Raw genomic sequence first — 23,956 nt, 5'->3', positions numbered from 1 at the left:
CTTCACGGCCGAGAGATCACCTACAAGAATCAGCACTGATGTTTTTACCCTTTCCTAGCCATCCTTTTTGGGCCAGAGACAGAATGTTGGGTTGGATGGACCTTTGCTCTGACCCAGTATGTATGCTATTATGTTCAAATTATTTGTTTCAAACTGTATCTGTCTTTCCTGATCTTTACAAATTACAAAAAGCCCTGCATTTCCCTCACAGGGCTGTGGTATGCCACCACAAAGAAAAGCTCTGATTCACCTAGCTAAGGAAAACAAAGATATTTTCTTTCCCTGCCACCACCTGGTAGAACGTGGGATGAAGTTTCACTGTAACTAGGTAAGATGATTCAAGTAAGTGCCAAATATAGAAGTCATTAAAAACAAATGACCCGATAGGGAATGGCTCATTTCCTCAATCATGGCTTTGTACTGGAAACCTGAATGGAACCGAAAGAATACTTCCAGTTGGAAGGGACCTACAATGATCACCTAGTCCAACTGCCTCACCACTTCAGGGCTGAACAAAAGTTAATGTGTATTATCAAGGGTGTTGAGGCATCAACCACCTCTCCGGGAAGGCTGTTCCAGTGTTTGACCCTCTTGGTAAAGGAATGTTTCTTAATCTCTAGGCTGAACCTCCCCTGCCAGCTTTGAAGGGCTCCCACACGTCCTTCCACCAGATACCAGGGAGAAGAGCTCAGCACCTCCCTCTCCATATCCCCTCCCTGGGAAGCCTTGGGAGAAACGAGGTCGCTCCTCAGCCTCCTTTCTCCAAACCAGACAAACCCAAAGTCCCCAGCCACTCCTCACAGGACGTGGATTCCAGGCTTTCCACCAGCTTTGTGGCCCTTTGTGCATTCAAGTACCCAAATCCAAAATACAGCCTGACGTAGCAGACCAGACTGTGTTAATCCCCAGCCTGAGAGATGTGCAGTCAGACAAAAGCAATTAAAATTTAGGCTGAGCAGGTTCTGTGATTTATCTATGAACTATGAAAATGCACATTAACTTAGGAATTCAGGAGAAACCCAACCCTCAGAATTACCAGTTTCAAGACAGAAAAAAAACCAGAGCAGGGCAGTGCAGTTGCTCAATATACAACAGTTCTAATTTTGTGGATTCTTAAGCTGATGAAACAACAATTGCAAGTTACATCTTACTGGCAAAAGGAGAGAGTTTTTCCCCAGATATTTATAAGATAAAAATTTGTGGGCTGAGATAATATAATCTCCCTGTGGGATAATAAATGCTTGCCTAACCAAAAAAAACTCCCTAGGGAGCTCATTCTGTTCCTTAATTAACTCAAGTCTTAAGCAGCAGCAATTACAAACACATGTTAGTAAAATCCTTGTCATGGCTTTCCTGCCACTTCTCTGGAGTGAGCTGTCAGATGTTGACCCCAGTTATAGTTTAGCATGAAAGGAACAACTGAGTAGTCAGCGATGATGTCTATTCAAGGCAATTGGTTTGACTGCCTGAGCTGCAGCAAACATGAGATGCCTTCCTTTGGGTGTTTTGTACTTTCTTACACATATTTCTTCTAATCCAATAGTTTTGGATTTTAACATTTTTAAAGAAATATGGCATAGCAGACTGAGGACAAAATTTAGTTGAACAGCTATTCTGAATTCCCTCTAGGAGATACATGTCTGAGAACATCAGTCTGGACAGTATTCTTCTTGGACTAAGCCTGCCTTGGTTGTTATATTTTATTTGGATGTTAGTATACTGTTTATTTTCTACACTCAGGTGACCTAATTCAGTGTCTTTTCCAGACTTTTCTCTAGAACCTGGAATAACTGATTCACTTAAAGCCCCCTCCAACCTGGCCTTGAACCCCTCCAGGGATGGGGCAGCCACAGCTTCTCTGGGCAACCTGGGCCAGGCTCTCACCACCCTCACACCAAAGAAGTTCTTTCTAGTATCTAATCTAAATCTCCCCTCTTTCAGTTTATAACTGTTACCCCTCAGTCCTATCACTACACTCCTTGATAAAGCGTCCCTCCCCAGCATGAGTTTTCCTCATCTCATGATAGTGCTTTAAAGTAGGTTTTTAGAGGGGGGAAGTTATGAAACTGAGCAAGAAAAAAAATAAAAATGAAGGTTCAGTGTATCAAAAAATAAGTTGACTCCACAGCTTGTTGCCTGCATAGCTCTAGATGGGAAAACATCTGAAGGAAGCTCAGAAGGGACTACAAAGGTGTAATAAAGACAGCATAAGGCAAGGGTCTGCCTCCAGTGACATTGCAGGACATGGAAATTAATGAACCAAGTGGTAAACTTTCATCAGGATTTAGGTGTTCTCTCTGTAAACAGAGGAATTCTGTTTCCAGGGCTGTCCACATGGTTCTCCTGAAAAGCAGAAAATTCACCCGAAGTTTCAGGGAAAACTGAAACCAGTAAACAAGATAACCTTTAAGAACTGCTCCCAGCATGTTTTGCAGCAAGTGAAGTCACATAATGGACATTTAAAAGGCACATCATCCTCAGATTTGCAGTTAGAGCACTGGAATCTTCCTAGAACAGAGGGAGGGGTGGGGAGAGAGTGAGAGAGGGAGGAAATGACTAAATTCCAATAAGCAACTTAGTTCTCCTGCATACATTTCCAGTGCAGAAACAATGACCATCAACTTTACAGATTACCTTAAGAGTGCAATACCTGCCCTACGACATTATTTCTTTTACATGACCTCACTCAGTCACTTGGTGCTTCAGATCCGTATTTAGAAACTGAGGTTACATCCTCGCTTTACAAGGAAGTTGTCGAGAAAGATCTGTAAGTTCTCAGGAAACTTACATCATTGTGATAAAAACAATGAAGTACTTTGAGAAGACGTACCCAAGTGGCAGAAAGTACAATTTCTACTCTAACAGTTATTGCATTTGAGCAAATACCATCATGAACCAGTCATCATTTAACGGATCATGAGCACAATTCTCACTTCTATAATTTCTCTTTATTCTCAAGTATGAGAGAATTGCATCCAAGATCTCACTATACCTACCACACTCTGGCTCCATCTCCAGGGGGAAGATAGGCACAGCTCCAGAGCCTGTGGGTGCTCTCACGTTACTGGTTTCTTTCGATACTTTGGTCTTTGGCAATTCAAGTTTGCTTTTCTGGTTAAAGCAGAAGGAGGAAATCTTTCTCTGAATTTTTTCCGGCACCTCGCCCTTAGAAGTGGCTGCATCTGGTTATAAAAAAAAAAAAAAACCAAAAAACATGTTTGCTTTTCTGGTTAAAGCAGAAGGAGGAAATCTTTCTCTGAATTTTTTCCGGCACCTCGCCCGTAGAAGTGGCCGCATCTGGTTATAAAAAAAAGAAACAAAACACACAACCCCAGCATAAAACCAGTATAATGCAGAACATAATACACAGAGTCCACAGAACACAACTAGCAGTAAGTTCAGCAAGTTCTCATTGTACAAGAAGAAAACCACAATTTGAATAACAATTTTTTTAATGCCATACTGGTTGGTAACAGATGTTTCTGATACTATCACACGCCTTATCACCAAAAGGGACTCTTGATACTGAAATAGTTCTGTGGAAATTTTTCCTAGACAGACATCTCAATCCACTCCTGCTCCCCCTGAGAAGCAAAAATTCTGTCTTCACCCAATTCCCAATTGCTTTGATCTTCCTTTATACACCTAGTGCAGGGAGGCCCTAGCCCACAGTTAAGGCTGTTGGACATTATCATAACAATAAATAAGACTCTAAACTTCAGACAAATGTTTGTTCCCCACCTTGTACGTGGCTGCTTTCTCCTTCAGCACACCAGCTCTCCAGACTCAGAGGGTTCCCCTCACCTTGCCCCTGCTGTTGCAATTTCTTCTCTCCCTCGCCACAGACCATCCCAGTCAAATCTTTACACATTTGTTTGAACTGCTCTTTGTGATGAGGGCGCACAAACATGTAAAACCCTGTCCGGAAGAAAATACAGTCAAATGCACAGGAAAATAATTGCCTGACCCTAGAAGACTCCTTGCTTTGGAGGGGAGAAGTTATTAGGAAGCTGAAAAATATCAGACATTCTTTCAGGCTGGTGGAACACTTGATGCTTTTGTTGATTTTATAATTACGGGGTTTTCCTTGCCAGAAGGCAGATGAGGATTTAGTATTGAAAATTTAACTCAAAATGCTTCCATTCTCTACAGATAATCATAATACCTATAAATACCTGATCCAGCCCTTCACCTGACAACTGATCTGGGGAAATGAGGTATATACATGTTATTTCAAAAAAAACTGAACACTTTCTCAAAAAAGGAAATGTCTTGTTACTGTTTGGTTGACGAGGATTCACAACACATCCAGAAATTCTAGAAAAATCCCATTTATGACTTACTGCTAAGCACAGACAATACTACCTCTGAGGCCAAAACGTTTGTTCACTGAAGATACTGACTCTCTGCGAGAAAGAATGCTCAGGGGGAGATTATGAGTCACGGTGCCACACAGTTCATTCCCCTCCCACTCTCCTCTGTGTCAAGACTAATCTGACTAGTTAATGCACAAGAAAAAAAAAAAAAAAGTATTTTCTAAAAGTTTGGAGATTATGACGTCTATTCAAGGTCAATGGATTACTTGCTGTTATTTCTTGAAGACAACAAACGAAACTCCATCAGCCCTTCCCAGCATACATGGTATGCATCATCTGCAGCAGAGGACTTCACACCAGAGACATGGGAGAAGGTGGAACTGAGGTGTTACAGAGCACAAGACAAGAGGTCTCCAACAAGGCAATCCAGACCAGCACACATTCCCTTTTATTTTTTTGTTCCTTTATTCTTTTCTTTTTAACAATAAAGCCCAATTTCAAATTTTGAAAGCTTGTAGCTTCCTAAATCCTTTTATCATTAAACTCATGAAAGAAAAAAAAAATAAATCCTAAAGCACTTCTGAGAAAATAAATATCACCTTGAAATGTCTAGATTTATTATAAACAATAAGGATACTGAACTATGACACAGTTCCGTAACTATTCCGGTATAAAGTTCTGTAGAAGAATAGTAAATCAAAAGTGTAATTGCTTATCCCTAAACCTGGAGGTGTCGTAAGAGCTCAAGCAGAGCAATAAACGGCCATGTGAACAAAACTGAGTTAATGCAATAGTCAGTTTCTAAAGAGCAATCGTGTGTAGTAATTGAGGAAATGAAAAAGGTAATGAAATAATTTGACTAAAGTGAGCTTGACTCAAGGTTAGGACCGGAATTACTGAGGTCTTACCGAATATTTTAAATGGTAAATTTCTAACTGAAAAAATAGAGATAATACTTTATGGCCTTGACATTTCTCTGTTCTCTGACAGACACTCATTTAACCCATCGTTCCTGCAGCCCCATTTATCTGGTTTGCTAAACTAAACGATGGCAAAGCTGAACTTCACCAATGCTAAAACTTTATCCTAAAAGTGGAGAATTTGCAAACTAATGACCAGTGAAAGGCTATTGCTCACGTGAGATCACAGCACCTACATTTTCTTTTTAAATTGAAAAAAAATGGCTTGTTTAAAAAAATCCCTTACTTTGTAGGAGATGAAAGTCTTCTGGCCTCTCAGTGGTGAGGGCTGCTATCACGGATATCATCGCATCGTAATTATCTGTCTTCTTGTAAGCTAATAATGCTTCATAGAAACGGCTGTAAGTGCTTTTGTTTAAAGCCTTTTTCACGTCACTGAGGTAGGTGGCCCTGAGGACCTGGTGGTGATCTCTCCTAGAGCTTGAACCTTTTTCAGTGTCCTTCACTGGAGCTCCACTGGTATCCTGCCCTGAGAGACAGAGAAAACAGTGAGCAGGGTCTGGGGAGGAACAGAGACCAACAGGTCACTCCTTCTTATCAACTTCCTTCTTCATTCAGAAGGCGGTTCCTGGAGTACTTCAAAGGGGTGAAGCCAACACAATCACACACCTCCCTTCAGCATGGCCTTGGGCAGAGCCAAGGCCTCCTCTTGGAAACAGTAACTGAGTAAATTAATTCTGGGGATCGCCTGCAGCACCTTCTGGAGATTTTTTAATTTTTTAAATGGAGCAGTGTGTCAGATGGTCACTGGGGAATGAGAAAAACGTGACACAGAAGATACTATGCCTTCGAGGTCTGCAATAAATCAGGTTTTGTCCTACTCTTTGAAGGAGTGGAAGCATTTGAAACAATGGCTGAGCCAACAACACTGGCCTGACACAGGGACAAGAAAACTGTTGAGAGCAGCACTCCCCCACCAACAGGAAAGCATAATGTTCAAAGAGAATAACTGAGCTCAAATAATACATGAGAGAGCACAAGAGCAATGCAGAAATACAAGGGAAGGCGGGAGCAGCTGTGAACATTCTGCTCAACTCCAAGTAGATGGCTGTTCAAAAATGCCAGTCTTTGGCTTTTGACATGTTTTAGAGGAAAAAGTTGTTTTGCATATTAAAGGCATGCAAATAAGGACAAAGTCTATTATGAAAAACTGATTTAAATTAACCAGCCACATCTTTTGGTATTTAGATTTTTATTCTTCACTGAAGAACTTTTGAAAAAATTAAAGAAAACAATGAACTCCTAAAAGACAGGCTTCGTTCCATTTCCTGAAAGGGGAAAAACATGGGTGTGAATTTTATAATCAGTATCTTCTACTAAATATCACACAGCTTTCTGACACTTCGATGGGAGCATACCCTACTGGGTGAGTGAGCCACAGAAATAATGCATTTATTTCTATTATTTTCTCAATTACTTTTAGTGGAAACAAGTTTCTGTGCAAATCAACCTCACAGGCCTCAGTACAAAATAATTACCAAATATTCTGGTTTGTGCAAATGTTCTTAAAATACAAAACAAATCAGAAAAAGAAATCAAAAGAAACAACATAGCTTCATACGTGAAACACTTTTAAAGCCTTCCAGGACACATCAGCTTCTTATTTATATTTTTAAGAAAAAAAAGGATTAGCCTTTGATTATTCTTTACTCTTTAAAGGAAGACTTCTAAGCTGTCCAATCATCCTACTCATTTCCTTGTGAGAAATACAAAAAATTCCCAGCTGTTCTCAGGAAAATCTGTAATCAAATCATAACTGACCCTGTGACTTCTAAGAAAAATACTGCGCAGCATGAGATTAGAGGGATGCACACAGATTATATGCAGTCAAGAGAATACATTTACTAGTCTGATTCCTCAGAAAAAAACAGACTGTCCACATTAGGAGGGTGCACATTAGCAATAACAAAACAGGAACTGTTTTCTTCTTCATACCTGGATTCATACTGAGCTAATCTTAAATAACACTCCTTACACGGCTCTGTTTCATGAACCCTGGACAAGCAGAAGCCCATCAGTGTGTCCTCAACTCTTCTTTCCCTCCTTGACATAGGCCTGGTCAGTTTCTAGCACAAACTTCTGGCTTTAGTTGATTTCTTTCACATCCACCTTGAGTATTGGCTTTTGTGTTTCCTTTTGTACAATCCTTGCTGAAAATTACCATCACTCCTACCTACCGATAGTGAGCTGCTGTGCCAGGAGAACACAAAAAACATTGCTTCCCACCAGAAGAACTTTACAGTGATGAAATAAAACATGACAGGTACTACCTTGGGACTGTGTTTTTATTTAATGTGAAGGGTACCTGCACTAACTGTTTTCTTCTTCATACCTGGATTCATACTGAGCTAATCTTAAATAACACTCCTTACACGGCTCTGTTTCATGAACCCTGGACAAGCAGAAGCCCATCAGTGTGTCCTCAACTCTTCTTTCCCTCCTTGACATAGGCCAGGTCAGTTTCTAGTGCAAACTTCTGGCTTTAGTTGATTTCTTTCACATCCACCTTGAGTATTGGCTTTTGTGTTTCCTTTTGTACAATCCTTGCTGAAAATTACCATCACTCCTACCTACCGATAGTGAGCTGCTGTGCCAGGAGAACACAAAAAACATTGCTTCCCACCAGAAGAACTTTACAGTGATGAAATAAAACATGACAGGTACTACCTTGGGACTGTGTTTTTATTTAATGTGAAGGGTACCTGCACTATTCAGTCCTGTCGTCAAGTGGAATCCTCCCCGGTTCAAGTGGAGCCCAGGGTTTAGCTGAGAGCAGGAGTCCTTCGAGAACGATGTTTTCTGCTGATTCTGTTTTTCTTCTGTTAAATCAAACCAGAACATTAACAATGAATTTAGGGAAGAATGAACATAGAATGGTGCATTTTGAAGTATGCCATTCTATGCTGAAAACACCTGAAGATGTGGATATCTCTCTCTGATAGAGGGGATGAGCTAACAGCCTGCTCTTTCTAGGACTGTATTGTTCCAGAGTTTCAAAGATTTGACATATCTATACACTGTTCTGGTGCCACTATGGGGACAGCAGAGAAGACAGAGGAATAAACACAAAGTTTTTAGATCCACAAATCAGAATCTGTATTTAAACAGATCTGTAAAATCCCCTTTTGAAATAGAATGGCACCATTATTGACTATACAGTAACTAATGCTCAGGCCTCTGCATGTGTTTATGGGAAGGCAGGCAAGAGGATCAGATCATGCAGAGCAGAGATTCAACATTGATTGAATTAAACTGCTTTCCATCCATACATTTCTATGTGTTAGATGTGTCTTGCTCTACAGTTGGACAATGTGCAAACCATTCAGTGCTGAGACAAGCTCCTCACCTATCCATGCAGAGCAGAGATTCAACATTGATTGAACTAAACTGCTTTCCATCCACACATTTCTATGTATTAGATGTGTCTTGCTCTACAATTGGACAATGTGCATCAAACCACTCAGTGCTGAGACAAGCTCCTCACCTATTTGCTTGGCCAGCATCTCCCTCTCTTCCCGCAGGAGGCTGTGCTCAGGTTTGTAGCCACAGCCCACTCCAGTCAGATTGCAACAGGCTTCATCAAACTGCTTCTTGTGTTGAGGCCGAACAAACTGGTAAAATTCTTTCATTAGAGAGAGGGAGGGGTGTGAGAAGAAGAAAAAGGTCAGTACAGAACAGGTAATAAATGCCACAGAAGCCTACAATGACGGGATTTCTAGGTTAGGTAACATGAAGATAAAAGGGTGCAGCTAAATAATTTTAAAACTAAATGTCATTATCTAGTATTTATACAATAAGCACACTTACAAGTTACACAAACATCAGATACCAGGCAAACTTTCAGCAATATTATTACCAGTAGGTGATTACTTCATATTTACAGTGGAAAAAATAACAGTTATCTACTTCTTGGTGAAAGAAGTATTTTGAGCAGAAGGTCATGAATTACCCCATAAATCATGGGGGCAAAGTATCTACCTGGCTGAAACTTTGCATAACTGATATACTGCTAATTTTACACCTTGTTACTTACCATAAAACGCTTGCCAACCGAAAGCCTAAACGTCAAATGAACTTTAGATTTCAGGTGACTGTCACTTTTGAGAACTAGACTTAGGCCTTAATTTGGCAATCAAATATCTTCTTATCTATATAGTAAGATCAGCAAATTGGGAAACAAACTGCAGCTATTATTAGTAGCAAGTGCTCATACTGAGCTTCCTGTTCCTTTAGTTTTTTTTACCTTTTATTTCCCTAATTTTAATTAGCCTTAAACAATTTACAAGATGCATAACTATGGAGTTTTTTTTTATTTCAGTAGATGGAAAAGGTCAAATAAAAATCTGTCCATTTGCTACAAGTCGAGAGGAAAACGAAAATTCACAGAGAAAACACTCTGTTAACAAGAAGAAATGTTGGGAGTCCACTTCCTGTCAAGACAATTGCTAAAAGCCAAGAAAATACCAGATAAACCAGTAAATTACCCATGCTTGCCCAGATCACTTGCTTTACACCCACCATTATTTAAATAGAAAATTTCTCTAGATATTCTTGTCAACTCATTTACTCCTTTAACAGTTATGAGTCCATCTATCCAACTCATTCTTGATCTTACCTCCTGAATCACAGGGAATAAGCTAAGCTACTTCTAGGCAAAGTTTAAAATAACACAAGCTTCCATGGAACATGATTTTTTTTCAGGCCTGTCAAGATGCAAATTCACACATGATAATTAGATTGAGAAGATTTTCTGTGTGATCTGGGGATATAAAGTGATGAATGATAATGATTATCATCTTGATTGACTTGTACTTCAAATCTAAACCACCTCTGAAATACCCAAGTTTAGTTAAAAGATAAAGGTCGGGGCATATAAATATAGTAGGGAGGTTCTTATACCTCGTAACAGGATATGCTTTTTTTCATCCTCTATAAAGAGGGAGCTCATTTGGGATAACATAGCAGGGAAGTCATCTGTCTTCTTGTAATGCTGAAGAGCCTTGGAGAAGAGATCATAGTTTTGTTGACTTAGGGTCTCCTTCACCGTTGCGATGTACAATGTAGCTCGGGCCTTCTTGGGCTCTGTCAGGTTTGCTTTTTTATCAGCTTGCTGCAAAGACAGGAAGACTTTTCAGTAAATAGTAAGACTTGAGAAATGACTCTCATACAAATTCAGATGGAAGCTATATACTTATAATTCCACCAGCACACAGAACAATGAATGTTTTCAACTAACGAGTTACTGTCCTTTGTAATTATGGTAGTCACCCCCGTGCCCATGTGTTATTTCCAAAAAAAACCAAATCCAAACAAAAAAAACCAACAACCCAAAAATGTGCTTCAGTGCCATTGAATAAACACAAATCTAACTGCCCTACCCTCCAGGAAATGTCCAATTAACTGAAAAACAGAAATCTCTGAAGCAGGACATACAAAGAACAGAAGGTTTTCAAGCATTTTAGTTCCTCTAAAACGTTTCTTGAAGACACTAAACACATGAGCAAGCTAGATTACTCCCTCCTGGGAAACATTCTTCTACAGTCACAAGCAGCAGGGACTTATGATGTGATGAAAGGGACTGTGCATTACAATGTGCTCACACACTTTGAACACAGAAGCTGTTGGACCCTTGTCAGGTGTGTGCGTGACAAAAACCAGCGTCACCAGGGCAATCGAGGCACAATTTCCCCATATTATTATTATTATATCTATTTCTAAATTATTAGTCCCTCTAACATCTGTGAATGTTCATGTGATGCTATTCACCTTCTCTGCTGACAAAACGGACTGCTTCAGAGGAACATTCCTAGAGAAGGCAGCCAAGTCTCGTTGCACAATTCTATACTTAGGAGAAGGCTTAATAAGAGAAATGACATTTGCTCCAAACCTTGAGGGCAAGGCTGACTCATTGTGACATCAGGCATCAACAAACTACAAACATAACCTTCTGCAATGAACCTGCTCCCTTCCTCACACCTTGGATATTATCACCTTCAGGATCTGCGGCTCCTTTTTTCGGTTTCGTTTGGAGGTGACAGAGAGTCTGGCAGACAGACAGCACCCAGTTAGGACAGTGCCTTGGGACAACTACTGACACACACAGTCATCCAGGGGATTCTCATGAGTTTATTGAGACTGCATAATGAGTTAACTGAATTTGGAGACAGTGTGAAACAATAACACACAACTGCACACATAACACATGGTAATGACCCACCACAGTTGGGGTGAAGATGTGATCACTTGCCCAAACAGAACTGGTCAGTGATACCATTTGGGGCTTTACCAGCAGTTGGACTAGATGGTTGTTGTAATTCTCTTCCAACCAAACTATTCTATTCTAATAAAAAAATTATGAAACGACCCACTACACCTGGTCAATGGGAGAAGATGTTCACAAGATAATCAATATCAGGAAACAATTCTTTTCACCTACTAGCCCTACCTAGCCCTTGATTGGGGTTGGGATCTCAAATTGTTGGTTGGGATCTCAAATCTGCAATGTCTAGATTTGAGAAAGAGCGTGACAGAAATAGATTTCAGATGTGCTTCAATGAATATTTACAATTTGGAGAAAAAACCGTAACTGTTCTGGCATCAATCATCTGTCTGCCTGGGAATTTCCAATTCAAATTAAAGCAGTCTGCAGATCAAAGGGATGGCACCGCCACATGAAAACACATACTGTATTGCTGATTAGTTTTATTTTCTTCCTTCCTCCTTTCTGTTCATCCGTTAGCCTCTTCTCATACTGCAGGGAAAGTGTTGACAGACGCTGTGCCTGTGAAGATTAAAAAAAAAAAAGAAGAAAGGTCCATAAAAATGCTTTTTCAAAGTTACTGTCCATTTAATTTAGCCATTTCCAGTAGTAAAGCTCATTAACCCGGCTTGTGACGCCATTCAAGACAGCTAAACAAGTCAACCTAAATTATTGCAACAGAGCCTGGGACACGTGTGTGTTTCTAGAAAGTAATCACTTACTGGACAATTTAGAAAGAGAGACCAAAACAGAGGAGAACATAGACATGGCTGGTCTTGAGGGTGCAGATTCCCAATTAAGCAAACCTGGACTTACAGCTAATTGTTTCAGGGCAGTCCCAGGAGTGAACACGTGCCCATGTGTAACTGGTGCCTCACATGCCCCCTTCCCTTTCCTGCCTGGAAGTACTTCTCAGGGCAGTCCCAGGAGTGAACACGTGCCCACGTGTAACTGATGCCTCACACACCCCCCTCCCTTGTGAAGAAAACCTATAACAGGCTGTTTTTGCAGTACTGAGAAGGGAAGATGCCTGCGCAGCCTTGGAGAAAACACCAGGGCAGAGAAGATGAGAGACAGCAGCAAAACCACTTGTGGCTTGACAAGCTCTTTAGCATCTGCTGTTCCCAGTAACAAAGAATTGTGCTTGTACTGCAGTGACTGGGGATAGTGGTACACACAAAGCTCCAAAAGAGAAATAAATGGGCACAAGAGGAGTGGAATTTCTTAATAGCAGAGTCTCCAATATTGGATCAAGCCAGTATCAACCGCACTAAAAGCAATCACCTAAGTAACAGAACAAACTGGGAGAGCCCCATATTGCCAGCTGATTTCTACATACCTGTTGAGAAAGCAGGTATGTGAAATTATTTATTTCCTTGCTCTTGCCCAATAAAAGAATTTCATAGCAAGTATGTGACTGTCAGTGCATTTACAGAATAGCGTTTGAGAGGAACCAGTGAAACACAACAGTAGCCCATATTCCACTGTGACTTCTGAATATCCCTATTCAGATCACAAAGCTTCAGAGTTAAATTAAACTAACTACAACCAAAACAACAACACTAAAAATAAACAAAAGCCTAACCCAATAACCTCAGATTTGCCAGTTTGTAAACTTAGTTGCTGATAATCAGAAATACAACCTTCAGTACACTCACAACACTGCACAGACTCTGAATTCCAGACAAGCCTGACCATGATTTAATTGGACATTTAAATATATTTTATTGAAGCATCCCGTAACAGAATGAAGAGTGGGAATACAAACAGCAAGTCAAACGTTTATGATACATGCAATGAGTCAGAAAAACGATCAAAAACATCATCTTAATCCTGAACCACCCTGAATGGCATGATTCAGGAGAAATAAGGCTTCTGAAAGACAAGTTTCCATAAGACATATCTCACAAGGAAAACAGATTAAGGGGAACTGTCAAATCAGTTTTTAAATGGATTGAGAGACTGTGTCTTGTATTTTGTTTGGGTTGGTTTGTTTTGGTTTTTTTTGAGATGACAAAGGCTTCCTTTCTTCTTTTTCACCCCAAGCAAATTGTTTCAGAATGACAGCAGCTAAATTTCCTTCATTTAGGAAACAGTATAACCTTGATAAAAGGAACAATGGTAACACAGATACTCTGACGGATGGTGAAGAAAGATATGAAAGCACATCAACCCCATCATCAGTCCAAATCCAGTGCTCATGAAAATCAGCTCAACGCTAGACTTGGAGCGAAAGCTACCTACCTCAGAGGCACTGCGTGTCTCGGGACGACACTCCCCAGATTTCTGGTGCCAGAGGCCATCAATTTAGGTTCAGCACAGGATAACCTCACAGTTCCCTGCAAGCCAGAGATGAGTAGCAACGCCCAGTACAAAAAGCAGACATAAGCTGACTCACTGCCAAGCCATCAGGGCCATCAACTTATCTGACTTAGGACAGTGCTGAAGCATGCCAAAAGCAATGCAGCTGTGTTCACAAGATACCATGGCTGAGTTACTGAGACCATGGAGACGTGCCAGGCTTTCCAAAGAATAAGTTCTGGTGTCTATGCCATGGTGGTCCATGGATGATGGAGCCGATTTCTCAAGCAGCTGCCTGCAAGGTCTTCTCTATCCTTGTTTGTGTCTCCAGGTTTGTACATTCCCTCTGTTCTGTACAGGTCCCCATCCATCTCTCTTAGGACTCCTCAGATATTCCCCAGATACTCCTTACGCCTCCAAACTTTCCCTCACACACCCTTCCCCTATGCAAACCGCACGGCGTTGCGATGGGCACTCCTGGAGTCCACACAAGAGGCATCAGCCAAACTGGGTCTGCAAGCCAACATTCTAATTCCTGCTGATGGCAGCCTGGCAAGGGAGTTACCCCACCAACAAGTGCAAACAGGGATTTTAGGACAGGAAGAAGAACACAGACTAACGACCGATGCGCTGATTACAGCAAGTTTTTCTTGAAAGAGGGTTGAACTGGTACTCCTACATCAATGCCAAACTCACTTTGCCTTAGAGCCTACACGTTTTACTTACATGCAAGCATTTTGCTACACCATGGCCATTACCTTTTCCTCTCCTGACAAGTCACTTCCCTCCTCTGCATCTTCACTGCTCTTCTCGTTGCGCTCCAAGGCATCCAAGAGCCCAATGCACTGTCTTCTAGGTGAGACCAGTTCTTGTTCATATTCCATGCACAGGGTGGATGCTCCATCTGCATTTACTAGAATCACAGCATAATAAAGATGACAAATTAACATTTTGCATTATCTCTTGCATTTTCTTTGATTGACTCATACCTCAAAATCTTACATAACAATCCACAAAGATACGTTGGTTTATTTCATTCTCACATCTTGCAAAATTGCATTATATGACTTAGTAAGAAAAGTGCTTTGATTAATCACTCCCAAAATTGCTCAAGCGTTCGTTACCACAACCTGGTGAACTTCTCTCAAACTTTTTCTTAAGTGCTGGTCATATTTAACATCAAAATAGCTTAGGATAAATGGAAAAAAAAAAAGTCTTACTGCAATAGTTGTCTGTGTTTACTTTAGCTTTATGGATTTCCCCAAAACTGAGCTTCTGTTTTTAAGAAATCCTGGCATGAAATAGGATTTATTATTTTTAAACAGAATAGGGTTTTTTAAAGCCTGCAATTCTCACAGTCACGCTCAGGACCCAAGAATACATATTCTGATTCTTCTGGATGCAGATATATTTGATTTTAAATATAAGAATTTAGAGCTGCAGGTAGTGTTAAATTAGTATCAGTTTCTAGAAGGCATTCTCCTAAAAATGTTTCCACTATTTTGTGAAATGACTTCAACAGAGTCAGGTTCTAAGAAAAGTCACTATTTTGAGAAGAATAGAAGTATATTAATCTATCAATTAAAAAGGTAGTCCAATAAACTCTTTAGCCAAAACTATGATTACAAGTGCAGTTTGACATTAGAGCTAATTGGAATTAAATATTGGAATGGGCTGCCCAGGGAAGTGGTTGAGGCACCATCCCTGGAGGTATTTAAAAGATGCACTGACATAGTGCTTAGAGACATGGTTTAGTGACGTTTGGATTGGAATTAAATATTGGAATGGGCTGCCCAGGGAAGTGGTTGAGGCACCATCCCTGGAGGTATTTAAAAGATGCACTGACATAGTGCTTAGAGACATGGGTTAGTGACGTTTGGTTTTTTTTTTTTTAATCAGTTAGGTTGATGGTTGGACTAGATGATCTTAAAGATCCCTTCCAACCAAGACAATTCTACGATTCTAATGCAACACAACTGAAAACCTGTATCAAGAGGCAATGCAGCTTCTTCCCTTTACCTCCAGCCACACATTCCAGCCCATCCTGAGACAGACCTACCAGTCATGCAGGTGAACGGTAAATCGGTTGAGCAAGCTCATGGGACCTGCTCTGTAGTTGCACAATAGATGGATTCAAATCAAGGTAAGCACATAAGCACACGGGTGGAAATCGAGGGAGGAAAAAAGTGGCAGCCAAAGTAGTCTCTTTCAACGACAACCTGCAGTAGCACTGGCTTAGATGCAACGTGATATCACCCTCAGACTCAGTCATAACTGGTTTGGAACCAGTTTTAAAAACAACTTCATTGTTCTGTTCCAAAACAGCAAGCACTCTAGACTGGAATATTCTGAAAGAACATCTGACGTGAGAAGTATTTTATTCTTTGGCATTAGCTAACCACACATTTTGAAATACTATTTTCTTCCAAAGTCAATGCCCTCTTTCTGTTTTCTTAGACAGATTACTGTGTAAAAGTCATTTCTATAACATGATGGAGGAAGGGCATATGTAAGTCACTGTTAGTCAGAAACAGACTTCCAGTTCTTATTTTTAAAGCTATCTATGATATTCCACCAAGCTCCTGGTCCTCAGAACAGCTTGCCAGGAGGCCCCATCTGCCTCTTTGCTCTGTAGTTGCAGCTGGTTACCCCAGTGCTGAGCTGTGCCCTTTCTGATCAGACTTTTACTTTAGTCTTTGGACTCCTTGCTTTCTCTCCCATTCCAGTCTCTTGCTCCTCCTTTGTTTAGCTTAAAATAAGAAGTATATCCATGAGGACTCAGCCACCCTTCTGATCAGACTTTTACTTTAGTCTTTGGACTCCTTGCTTTCTCTCCCATTCCAGTTTCTTGCTCCTCCTTTGTTTATCTTAAAATAAGGAGTATATCTATGAGGACTCAGCCGTACCTTTTCTCTTCCTTTTCAAACTGGGAACATGGTCATCCAAGTTTTTGGCTTTTTTCAGGGAGAAGATCTGCTCAGATGAAGTAGATGTTCCTGTATCACTTTCACTTAAGGAGCCAGCAGAGCCAGAAGGACGTCGCGGCAGGGGCGGGGGCATCTGCAAGCAGATTACAGTAGGCAAAAGTTACTGTTCTGGTCCTCTCCCTTTGCAACAAAAAATCCCAGCAATCACCCAAAGATATCTTCTTTTTCCCAAATAACTCTTGTCAGCAAGATTGTTAATCATTCTGGATTTATGTGCTTTTGATGACAGGATCAAATAACTAGGAAGTACTACAGATAGATGTAGCATAGGAACAGGCTTAGCACTAAGTGACCAGTGTAACAGAAAAAGGGTCATGACCCTGCTGAAGAACAGTTGCTTCTTAACACAATCCCTGCAACAAAGCTCCTTCTGGCAAAGCACAGAAGGAAACAGGTGGGTTGTGGCTCTTGTTTATTATGAAAGTCCCGTTTATCATAAGAAAAGATCACCAAGTCATCCAGTATCATCCATCTGTAACTTACTGAACAACTTGTATTTGGCTAAAGCATCTTCCATGAAGTCATCCAAGTCTGTGTGTGATATTTGAAATTTTTATTTTAACCTTAATCTTCATTATTTCAGGGACAAGGAATTCCCCATTCTGGCTTGCAGTCCAGTTCTTGCAATGGCTTTTTCCAGTCAATTAGAAAGCCTTCTTACAACACTACTTTTTAAACCAAGGAACTATGACTGAGACAAAGAGTTTTTTAATGCTAAGAGAGAAGCCATGTTAATAAAGATGACCCAATGATGAACTGTAATAACAACAGATGGGTTTGTCTCCCTCTTTATACCAGTCAGCCTAGATTTAAATTTAAGGGTTTGACTGATTCTCCCACACAAACATCCTCTCTCTAAGAGGGTGGTTTTTGATGCTAACACCATTTCCAGCATTTGCATACCATCCAACAAAAGCTTTGTTTATTTAGGAGGGACTGGAAAAGGAAGTTATTTTTGTGATCTAACCCAACAAGCTGCACAGCATGACAACACATCCTGTCCCAGTTCACTCGTGGAGAAAGATGAGGCGTATCTCCTTTCCTATAAAGCTCCCAATGTTTAGAAGTCACAAGACAAGTGACTTTGTCACATCCCTCACCCTGAATTAATACTCCCAGTTATCAACAATATCAAGAAGAGTTGTTATTTTATTTAAGACACTTACAGTTTCTTGAGCAACACGGAAGAAGAGGGAGACACTTCTGACTGCATGCCCAAAGTTGTCATAAACATTCACGTAAGGGCGCACCCATGAAGGCAGCTTTCCTCTCACATCACCAGCAGTGAACCTGTGAAGGATTGGAAAAGGAGAGAATTATTTGCCAGGTTAGCCTAGATGAATTAAACAAATGCTAGATCAGGATCCAAAAGGACAAAGGAGGAGCAGCAAGACAACAAAAGATTGAGACAGTGCAGTAAATATAATGGGGTGATGTCTTCACTCAGGAGAAAAGGGCTTTGTTGATATCATGTATCATGCAATCAGCCAATTCCTATCTTTCATCCATAAAATCTTTAACTGTGCACTAGTAACAGCAGTACTGAGCTCTGATGTGCTCACTGTCCCCAGGTGAGCCCCAGCACAACTGTGCACTAGTAACAGCAGTACTGAGCTGTGATGTCCCCATCACTGTCCCCAGGTGAGCCCCAGCATTGAAGGCTATCAATTAAACTCTTGTTGTCTATTATATACATATTATATTAATTAATATTATATCGATCGGTTTTAAATATATTGGTATAGGTTATATTGTTTCAGCAATATAATCTTTCCTCATTTTTGTCCCTCTCTCAAAAAACTGCAGTGCTGGTGATAGCCTTCTCAACTGAGAAATGGAGAAAATGCAAACCCATAATTTATTATCCTGTAATTTCCAGTAGCATTACAAACATGAATTCAACAACTTGGCTTATTTTGCATTAATACCATTAATCTCTTACTGCAGCTCCAACACAGGATATTTTGGGAGCAGATCATAACAATCAAGTTACTTTTTGAAGTAGCCTCTTATTTATATAGCCTGTTATATAAAATAATTTAATTACTTAGGAGCTGCAGCCTTCTCCAAAAGTAATGTCAGCAAGTTTAATAATCTTTCCTCATTTTTGTCCCTCTCTCAAAAAACTGCAGTGCTGGTGATAGCCTTCTCAACTGAGAAATGGAGAAAATGCAAACCCATAATTTATTATCCTGTAATTTCCAGTAGCATTACAAACATGAATTCAACAACTTGGCTTATTTTGCATTAATACCATTAATCTCTTACTGCAGCTCCAACACAGGATATTTTGGGAGCAGATCATAACAATCAAGTTACTTTTTGAAGTAGCCTCTTATTTATATAGCCTGTTATATAAAATAATTTAATTACTTAGGAACTGTAGCCTTCTCCAAAAGTAACGTCAGCACGTTTCTATAGAAAATACCAATACCCATGTTGGGATATAAGGATGTTGATGTATGTTTATGTTCTAAGAGCCAAGGTTTCACCTGTGGTCACAGAGGAAGATGGCACCATAGTCTTGGCGATGTCTGATGACCCTCCCAATAGCCTGATTCACAGCCCGGGAAGCTTGCTGACTGTACCACTCACGCCCAGACAAATACTACAAGAGGTGGGAGAAAGAATTAACATTAGTTACCAGGTACAATTTATTCTCTGTCCTGTACAGTCATCATTTCTTTGTAAGGAAATAAAGTGGATCCAACAAGATCTATTGACAAATCTCTAAAAGCTTTGGAAAAGCAAATACAGGTCGATTTGAGTGTCTCACCTGACTTAGAGTGCACAGAAAACTCAAGCAGAAATATCCAACTTGAGGGGCTATTTAGTATATGATGCACTGACAGCCTCGGTAGTACAACAGATTCACCATATTATTTAAGACTTAACAGCTATCCTGCAACTAAAACACCATAAACTAAATGCCTGAGGGAATAAAAAAACCCACAAAACAAAACAAAAACCTCATACCCAAACCAAACCACAAAAAACCAAAATCAGACAGACTCATCACATCCCCAAACCACCAAAACAAAAATCCCCAAGCCAGCCAGCCCAGGCAGTTCCTCCTGCCCACCCTCTTTCTGGGTGAAATAATTTCCTCAGAAAGATATAAGGATAACACACATAAAAAGATTTAAACTGAGGCTTTAAATATACAATTTTTGGACCTATATTTGATTGAGACCATGTGAATGGAGACAGAATTTTAAATCCTTAACATTATTTTTTTAAAAAAAGAGGTGACTATTTGTGACAAACTCCCAAGGATGTTTGGCTTTTTGATATTGAAGGTCCCGTGAGGCCAGGAGGGTAACAAAAATCAAAATCCAGAGAAAAGAGGGAGAAACAATGGCCCAAACCTGCAAAGAGCCAACAGTGAGAAGCTGCCCAGCATTACCTGTGCACCCGCACCGCTTCTTCTCATTTCATCCAGGAACTGCATCTTTAAAACCACTCTGGGCTCCATACGAGGAGGAAACGGAAGCCCAGTAATGATGACTCCTCGTCCATTTATGTCTGCAAAGTCCAAGCCTTCACTGGCCTGAAGAGACAGCATTGTCCATTATCAACAGGGTTTGAAGTGACATTCCAGAGCAATTCAGCAGTCATTGGCCTTTTTTCCTCCATTAAAATAAATGCATAGCCAAGGGTATTTTATGAATACATTATGAATAGTTTCAACTGGATTTTTTGCTTTTATTACCAGAACTTTATACCTAGCTTTTTCCTCTAGGAGGCCCTGGACAAAGTATCACCTCAGCCTAGACCACTGATTCGTGTGTCTTATTCCTGGATAAGCAGAACAGTTGCATTTAGAAGATGTCTAAAAGGTCAGTCAATACCTCTGAAAAAAACCCCTTCCATACCCTGAATTGTTAACAGGACGTGATAAGAGCATAACAAACCTTCTCTGACATTAAAAATTAACAGAATCATTTCAAAGCAATAATGGAAAGCTCCCAGAAATCTGCTCAGAATCAGAGTGTCATATCCACCAGCTGTGCTGCTCAAGTGTTTGTCACTCATCCCCCCCGTACATCGCACGTCCCATCCTGTGTTGGCAAATCACTTTGTGAAATGAACAAAATCAGAGTTGAACAGACTGAAAAATAATTCAGAGGAAAATAATTAAAAAAAAAAAAGTTGGCTTGTTTTTCAGCTGAATCCATTCTCTAATCTCCTTTACCATGCCACACAAGCAGCTGTAATGGAATATAACATCAGGGATTGATGGGCGGGTGGAATGACCAACTCTACTCAGCTTGAGCCAGCACCTCCACCAAGAAGAGCAGGCAGAGCAGGCACTATCATCCATCTGGAGCTAGAGCAATCACATAACAGCTATTTATGGACACTTTCTCTTGGGCACAAAGAAAATCCCTCAGGCCAATAAGAGTATGAGAAGACTAACCTCAGACAAAAAGAAAACAAAAACCTGGGCCCCCAATTAAGATGAATTACTGGCTGGAGTGGCTGGAATTCCTTTGTGCTGCACTCCAGGTGCTCTCCTGTTGACCCACGACCCTTCTCCAGGCTCTGGGCACCTATTGCTGGCATTGGGATGAGTGGGATGGATTGAGGTTCTCATCCCCTGGCAACTCTAGCTTAAAGCCCTCTTCCCCAGCTTGGCCAGCCTCTGACCAAAGATACAACTATATAATCTGGTCTGAGATTAAACAAGTTCTCAGGTACGTTACCTTCCCCCGACATACGGCCAAGAAAGCAGCTCCGTTGGACTTCGGGCAGGCAACTTTATCATAGTAGGCATCCATTACCTAAAAGATAAACTAGTTTAAGCAAGAGAAGGAACAGTATTCTCTTTTGCATATGCATAAATAGAAACCAGCAGTTGCTAAATTTGACTTGTATACTAAGATCTAAAATGTTATTAATTTGGCTTAGTATAGCTTTCTTTACTTTCACTAATTGCAAATGTCAGAAGCTCATCAAAATCCTTACATTACTGTAAAATCTAGAATACATCTGGGTAAGCATAAAAGATTAATATCAGATACTTCTGATGAGAAGGTAAAACACAGTCTGTCCTGTGTTTCTGCAGATCCTTAAGGAAAACTGGCAAACCAGGAAAGCAATTCAAGGATATTATTTTGTTAAAGAAGCGTGGGCATAAAGAGCCACAGATTGGCTACAAATAAACAAGATGACACTGCACAATCTTAACACCCAAAGCGTGACAAGCTGGGAGGAAATGCCCCACAGAACATTAAAAGGTGCTGATTACTGAAGTGACAGATTTCTACCATCTCAATTACTCAGTACATATGTACATTAGTCGCCGTCATCACTGGATTTCAAATGAAGACTGTACCCTGCACAATTGGCCAAAAGAGTAAAGGAAGGATGCATAGAAGAACTATAATTCAAAGAAGCTCTCAGAGAGTTTTAACTTTATCCTAGGTTAAAGTTTGGGTGTTCCACACCCAAACACATCTTCAAGAAGGTATTTAAACATAAAACCTGTTTCTGAAAATGTTACGGGTATACAATGCAAATAATCAACCTCTGCAAAGCTTCCTTTGTTCCTGGGTTCCACAAACATTGGCTTGACTTCTTCTATTCTTTTAGCAAAATCATGCTCCTGTGAAACAGATAATGAACATATCAGAAATGGGGGTGTGAAAGCGAGCACATACCAGAAGTGCCCACAGAAAGGAAATGCTCAGGAATGGTCACCACAGACTTCCCCCAACACAGTCTGTTCCTCTCTTGCCAAGCACAGGAAGAGATGGATGAAGAAACATGGAATCCTAACACCACTGATGGTGATTCCTTGCAGCTGGTGCAACTCAGGCATTACGCAGATGGGAAAACCATTTCTTTTCCTTTCAACTTACAAGTTCCAAATACCCACCTCCCAGAGCCCCACTCCGCAGGAGGACACCTCTGTCCCAGGTTTTAAGGAGGAGCAGCATTTAAACCAGAACTGTTCTACCAAGTCTCACCAGGGACACTCAAGACATGAGCAGAGCAGTTACAAAAGTTACAGTTGGAACAGTTACAAATTAAAAACATATTGGGATTTTTTTCCCTAGGAGTTGAAACGCTTAGACCGACTATAATTTGGAAGTTTAATAAAGAGAAGTCTGGCGAAATTAAATGAACTCTGAAATCAGATCAGATGAGATAATGTATTAAGATTCTTTTGGGTTTGGTTCCTACAACACTGCATTACAGCGTATTGTAATCAAAATAAAAACCTGACCTGGGCTTTCACTTTCCAGGATTTATAATTTACTTATTAACAAAGAATTTTTAAATGAGCACGGTTAGATTAAGTACAAACTGTCCGCCAGGATTTATAATTTACTTATTAACAAAGACTTTTTAAATGAGCACGGTTAGATATCGTGAAGTACAAACTGTCCAACATGTAACCAAATCACCTAATCAAGACAGAGTAATTAACATACCCTCCAATATTCCAGGCTCTTATCCATGACGGGATACGATGGGAAGAACACCAGCAGTCCATGTGGTATGACTCGCACGAGGTTACCTGCAACGAGACCGGCCAGTGTACAGCTGAGGGCATCTCCACCCTGGGGCTGAGCACACAGCCTGTGGAGGAACCACCAACCAATACCATGGGTTCCTTCCAACAGCTTTTCTGCTTTCTTGACATGAAACAACTTCTAGTACACAAGCATTCATTTTTTAAAATAATTTCATGCCTAACTATCATTCTAAAGTGTAGTGTGAACGGGATAAAAGATATTATAAGCTACACCAAGCGCTACAGATGGAAGAGAAACAACATCATCTGCAGTAGGATCTATTTTTACATCTTTTTCTCCACCCTCTGAATGTTTAGACTACAGAGAACAAAGCAATGGATGACGTACCACAAGATTGCTTTTGGGAGTTTTCTAGTGAAATAGTAGACACTTTACTGAAAAAAAAAATTAAACTGATATTTTGTGAAAGCATTTTCTTAGCTTCATCTTTTAGGCCAAGCTGAACACCTCAGAGCACTCTCCTCTATTTCCTTCAAACACTTCTAGATTTAGCAGATTCCTTTCAATCATATCTCAGTCAAGCTACACAAATGTTCTTCTTTTATTCTGTCCTCATATATTAAAATTT

General features: G+C 40.3%; 1 protein-coding gene across 1 annotated transcript in view; it reads right to left on the bottom strand.

Annotated features, from left to right (window-relative positions):
• The window catches only part of RTEL1 (regulator of telomere elongation helicase 1), a 50,348-nt gene that overhangs the window by 2,601 nt on the left and 23,791 nt on the right, over positions 1-23,956 (bottom strand). Inside the window, exons 20-35 of the mRNA XM_014955391.1 lie at positions 23,284-23,369; positions 22,374-22,451; positions 21,550-21,627; positions 20,250-20,393; positions 19,336-19,451; positions 18,010-18,133; positions 16,763-16,916; positions 14,615-14,769; positions 11,982-12,077; positions 10,196-10,406; positions 8,781-8,918; positions 7,999-8,115; positions 5,523-5,765; positions 3,742-3,918; positions 2,997-3,182; positions 2,405-2,508 (exon numbers count right to left, since the gene is read on the bottom strand). Coding sequence (XP_014810877.1) covers positions 2,405-2,508; positions 2,997-3,182; positions 3,742-3,918; positions 5,523-5,765; positions 7,999-8,115; positions 8,781-8,918; positions 10,196-10,406; positions 11,982-12,077; positions 14,615-14,769; positions 16,763-16,916; positions 18,010-18,133; positions 19,336-19,451; positions 20,250-20,393; positions 21,550-21,627; positions 22,374-22,451; positions 23,284-23,369 — 2,207 coding nt within the window. The remainder of the gene's footprint in view (positions 1-2,404; positions 2,509-2,996; positions 3,183-3,741; positions 3,919-5,522; positions 5,766-7,998; positions 8,116-8,780; positions 8,919-10,195; positions 10,407-11,981; positions 12,078-14,614; positions 14,770-16,762; positions 16,917-18,009; positions 18,134-19,335; positions 19,452-20,249; positions 20,394-21,549; positions 21,628-22,373; positions 22,452-23,283; positions 23,370-23,956) is intronic.

The sequence above is a fragment of the Calidris pugnax genome, unplaced genomic scaffold (assembly GCF_001431845.1).
Source record: "Calidris pugnax isolate Ruff unplaced genomic scaffold, ASM143184v1 scaffold50, whole genome shotgun sequence".
In the NCBI taxonomy this organism is placed as follows: domain Eukaryota; kingdom Metazoa; phylum Chordata; class Aves; order Charadriiformes; family Scolopacidae; genus Calidris; species Calidris pugnax.
The sequence above is the reverse complement of the archived record's forward strand: the minus strand, read 5'-3'. Positions and strand labels throughout refer to the sequence as shown.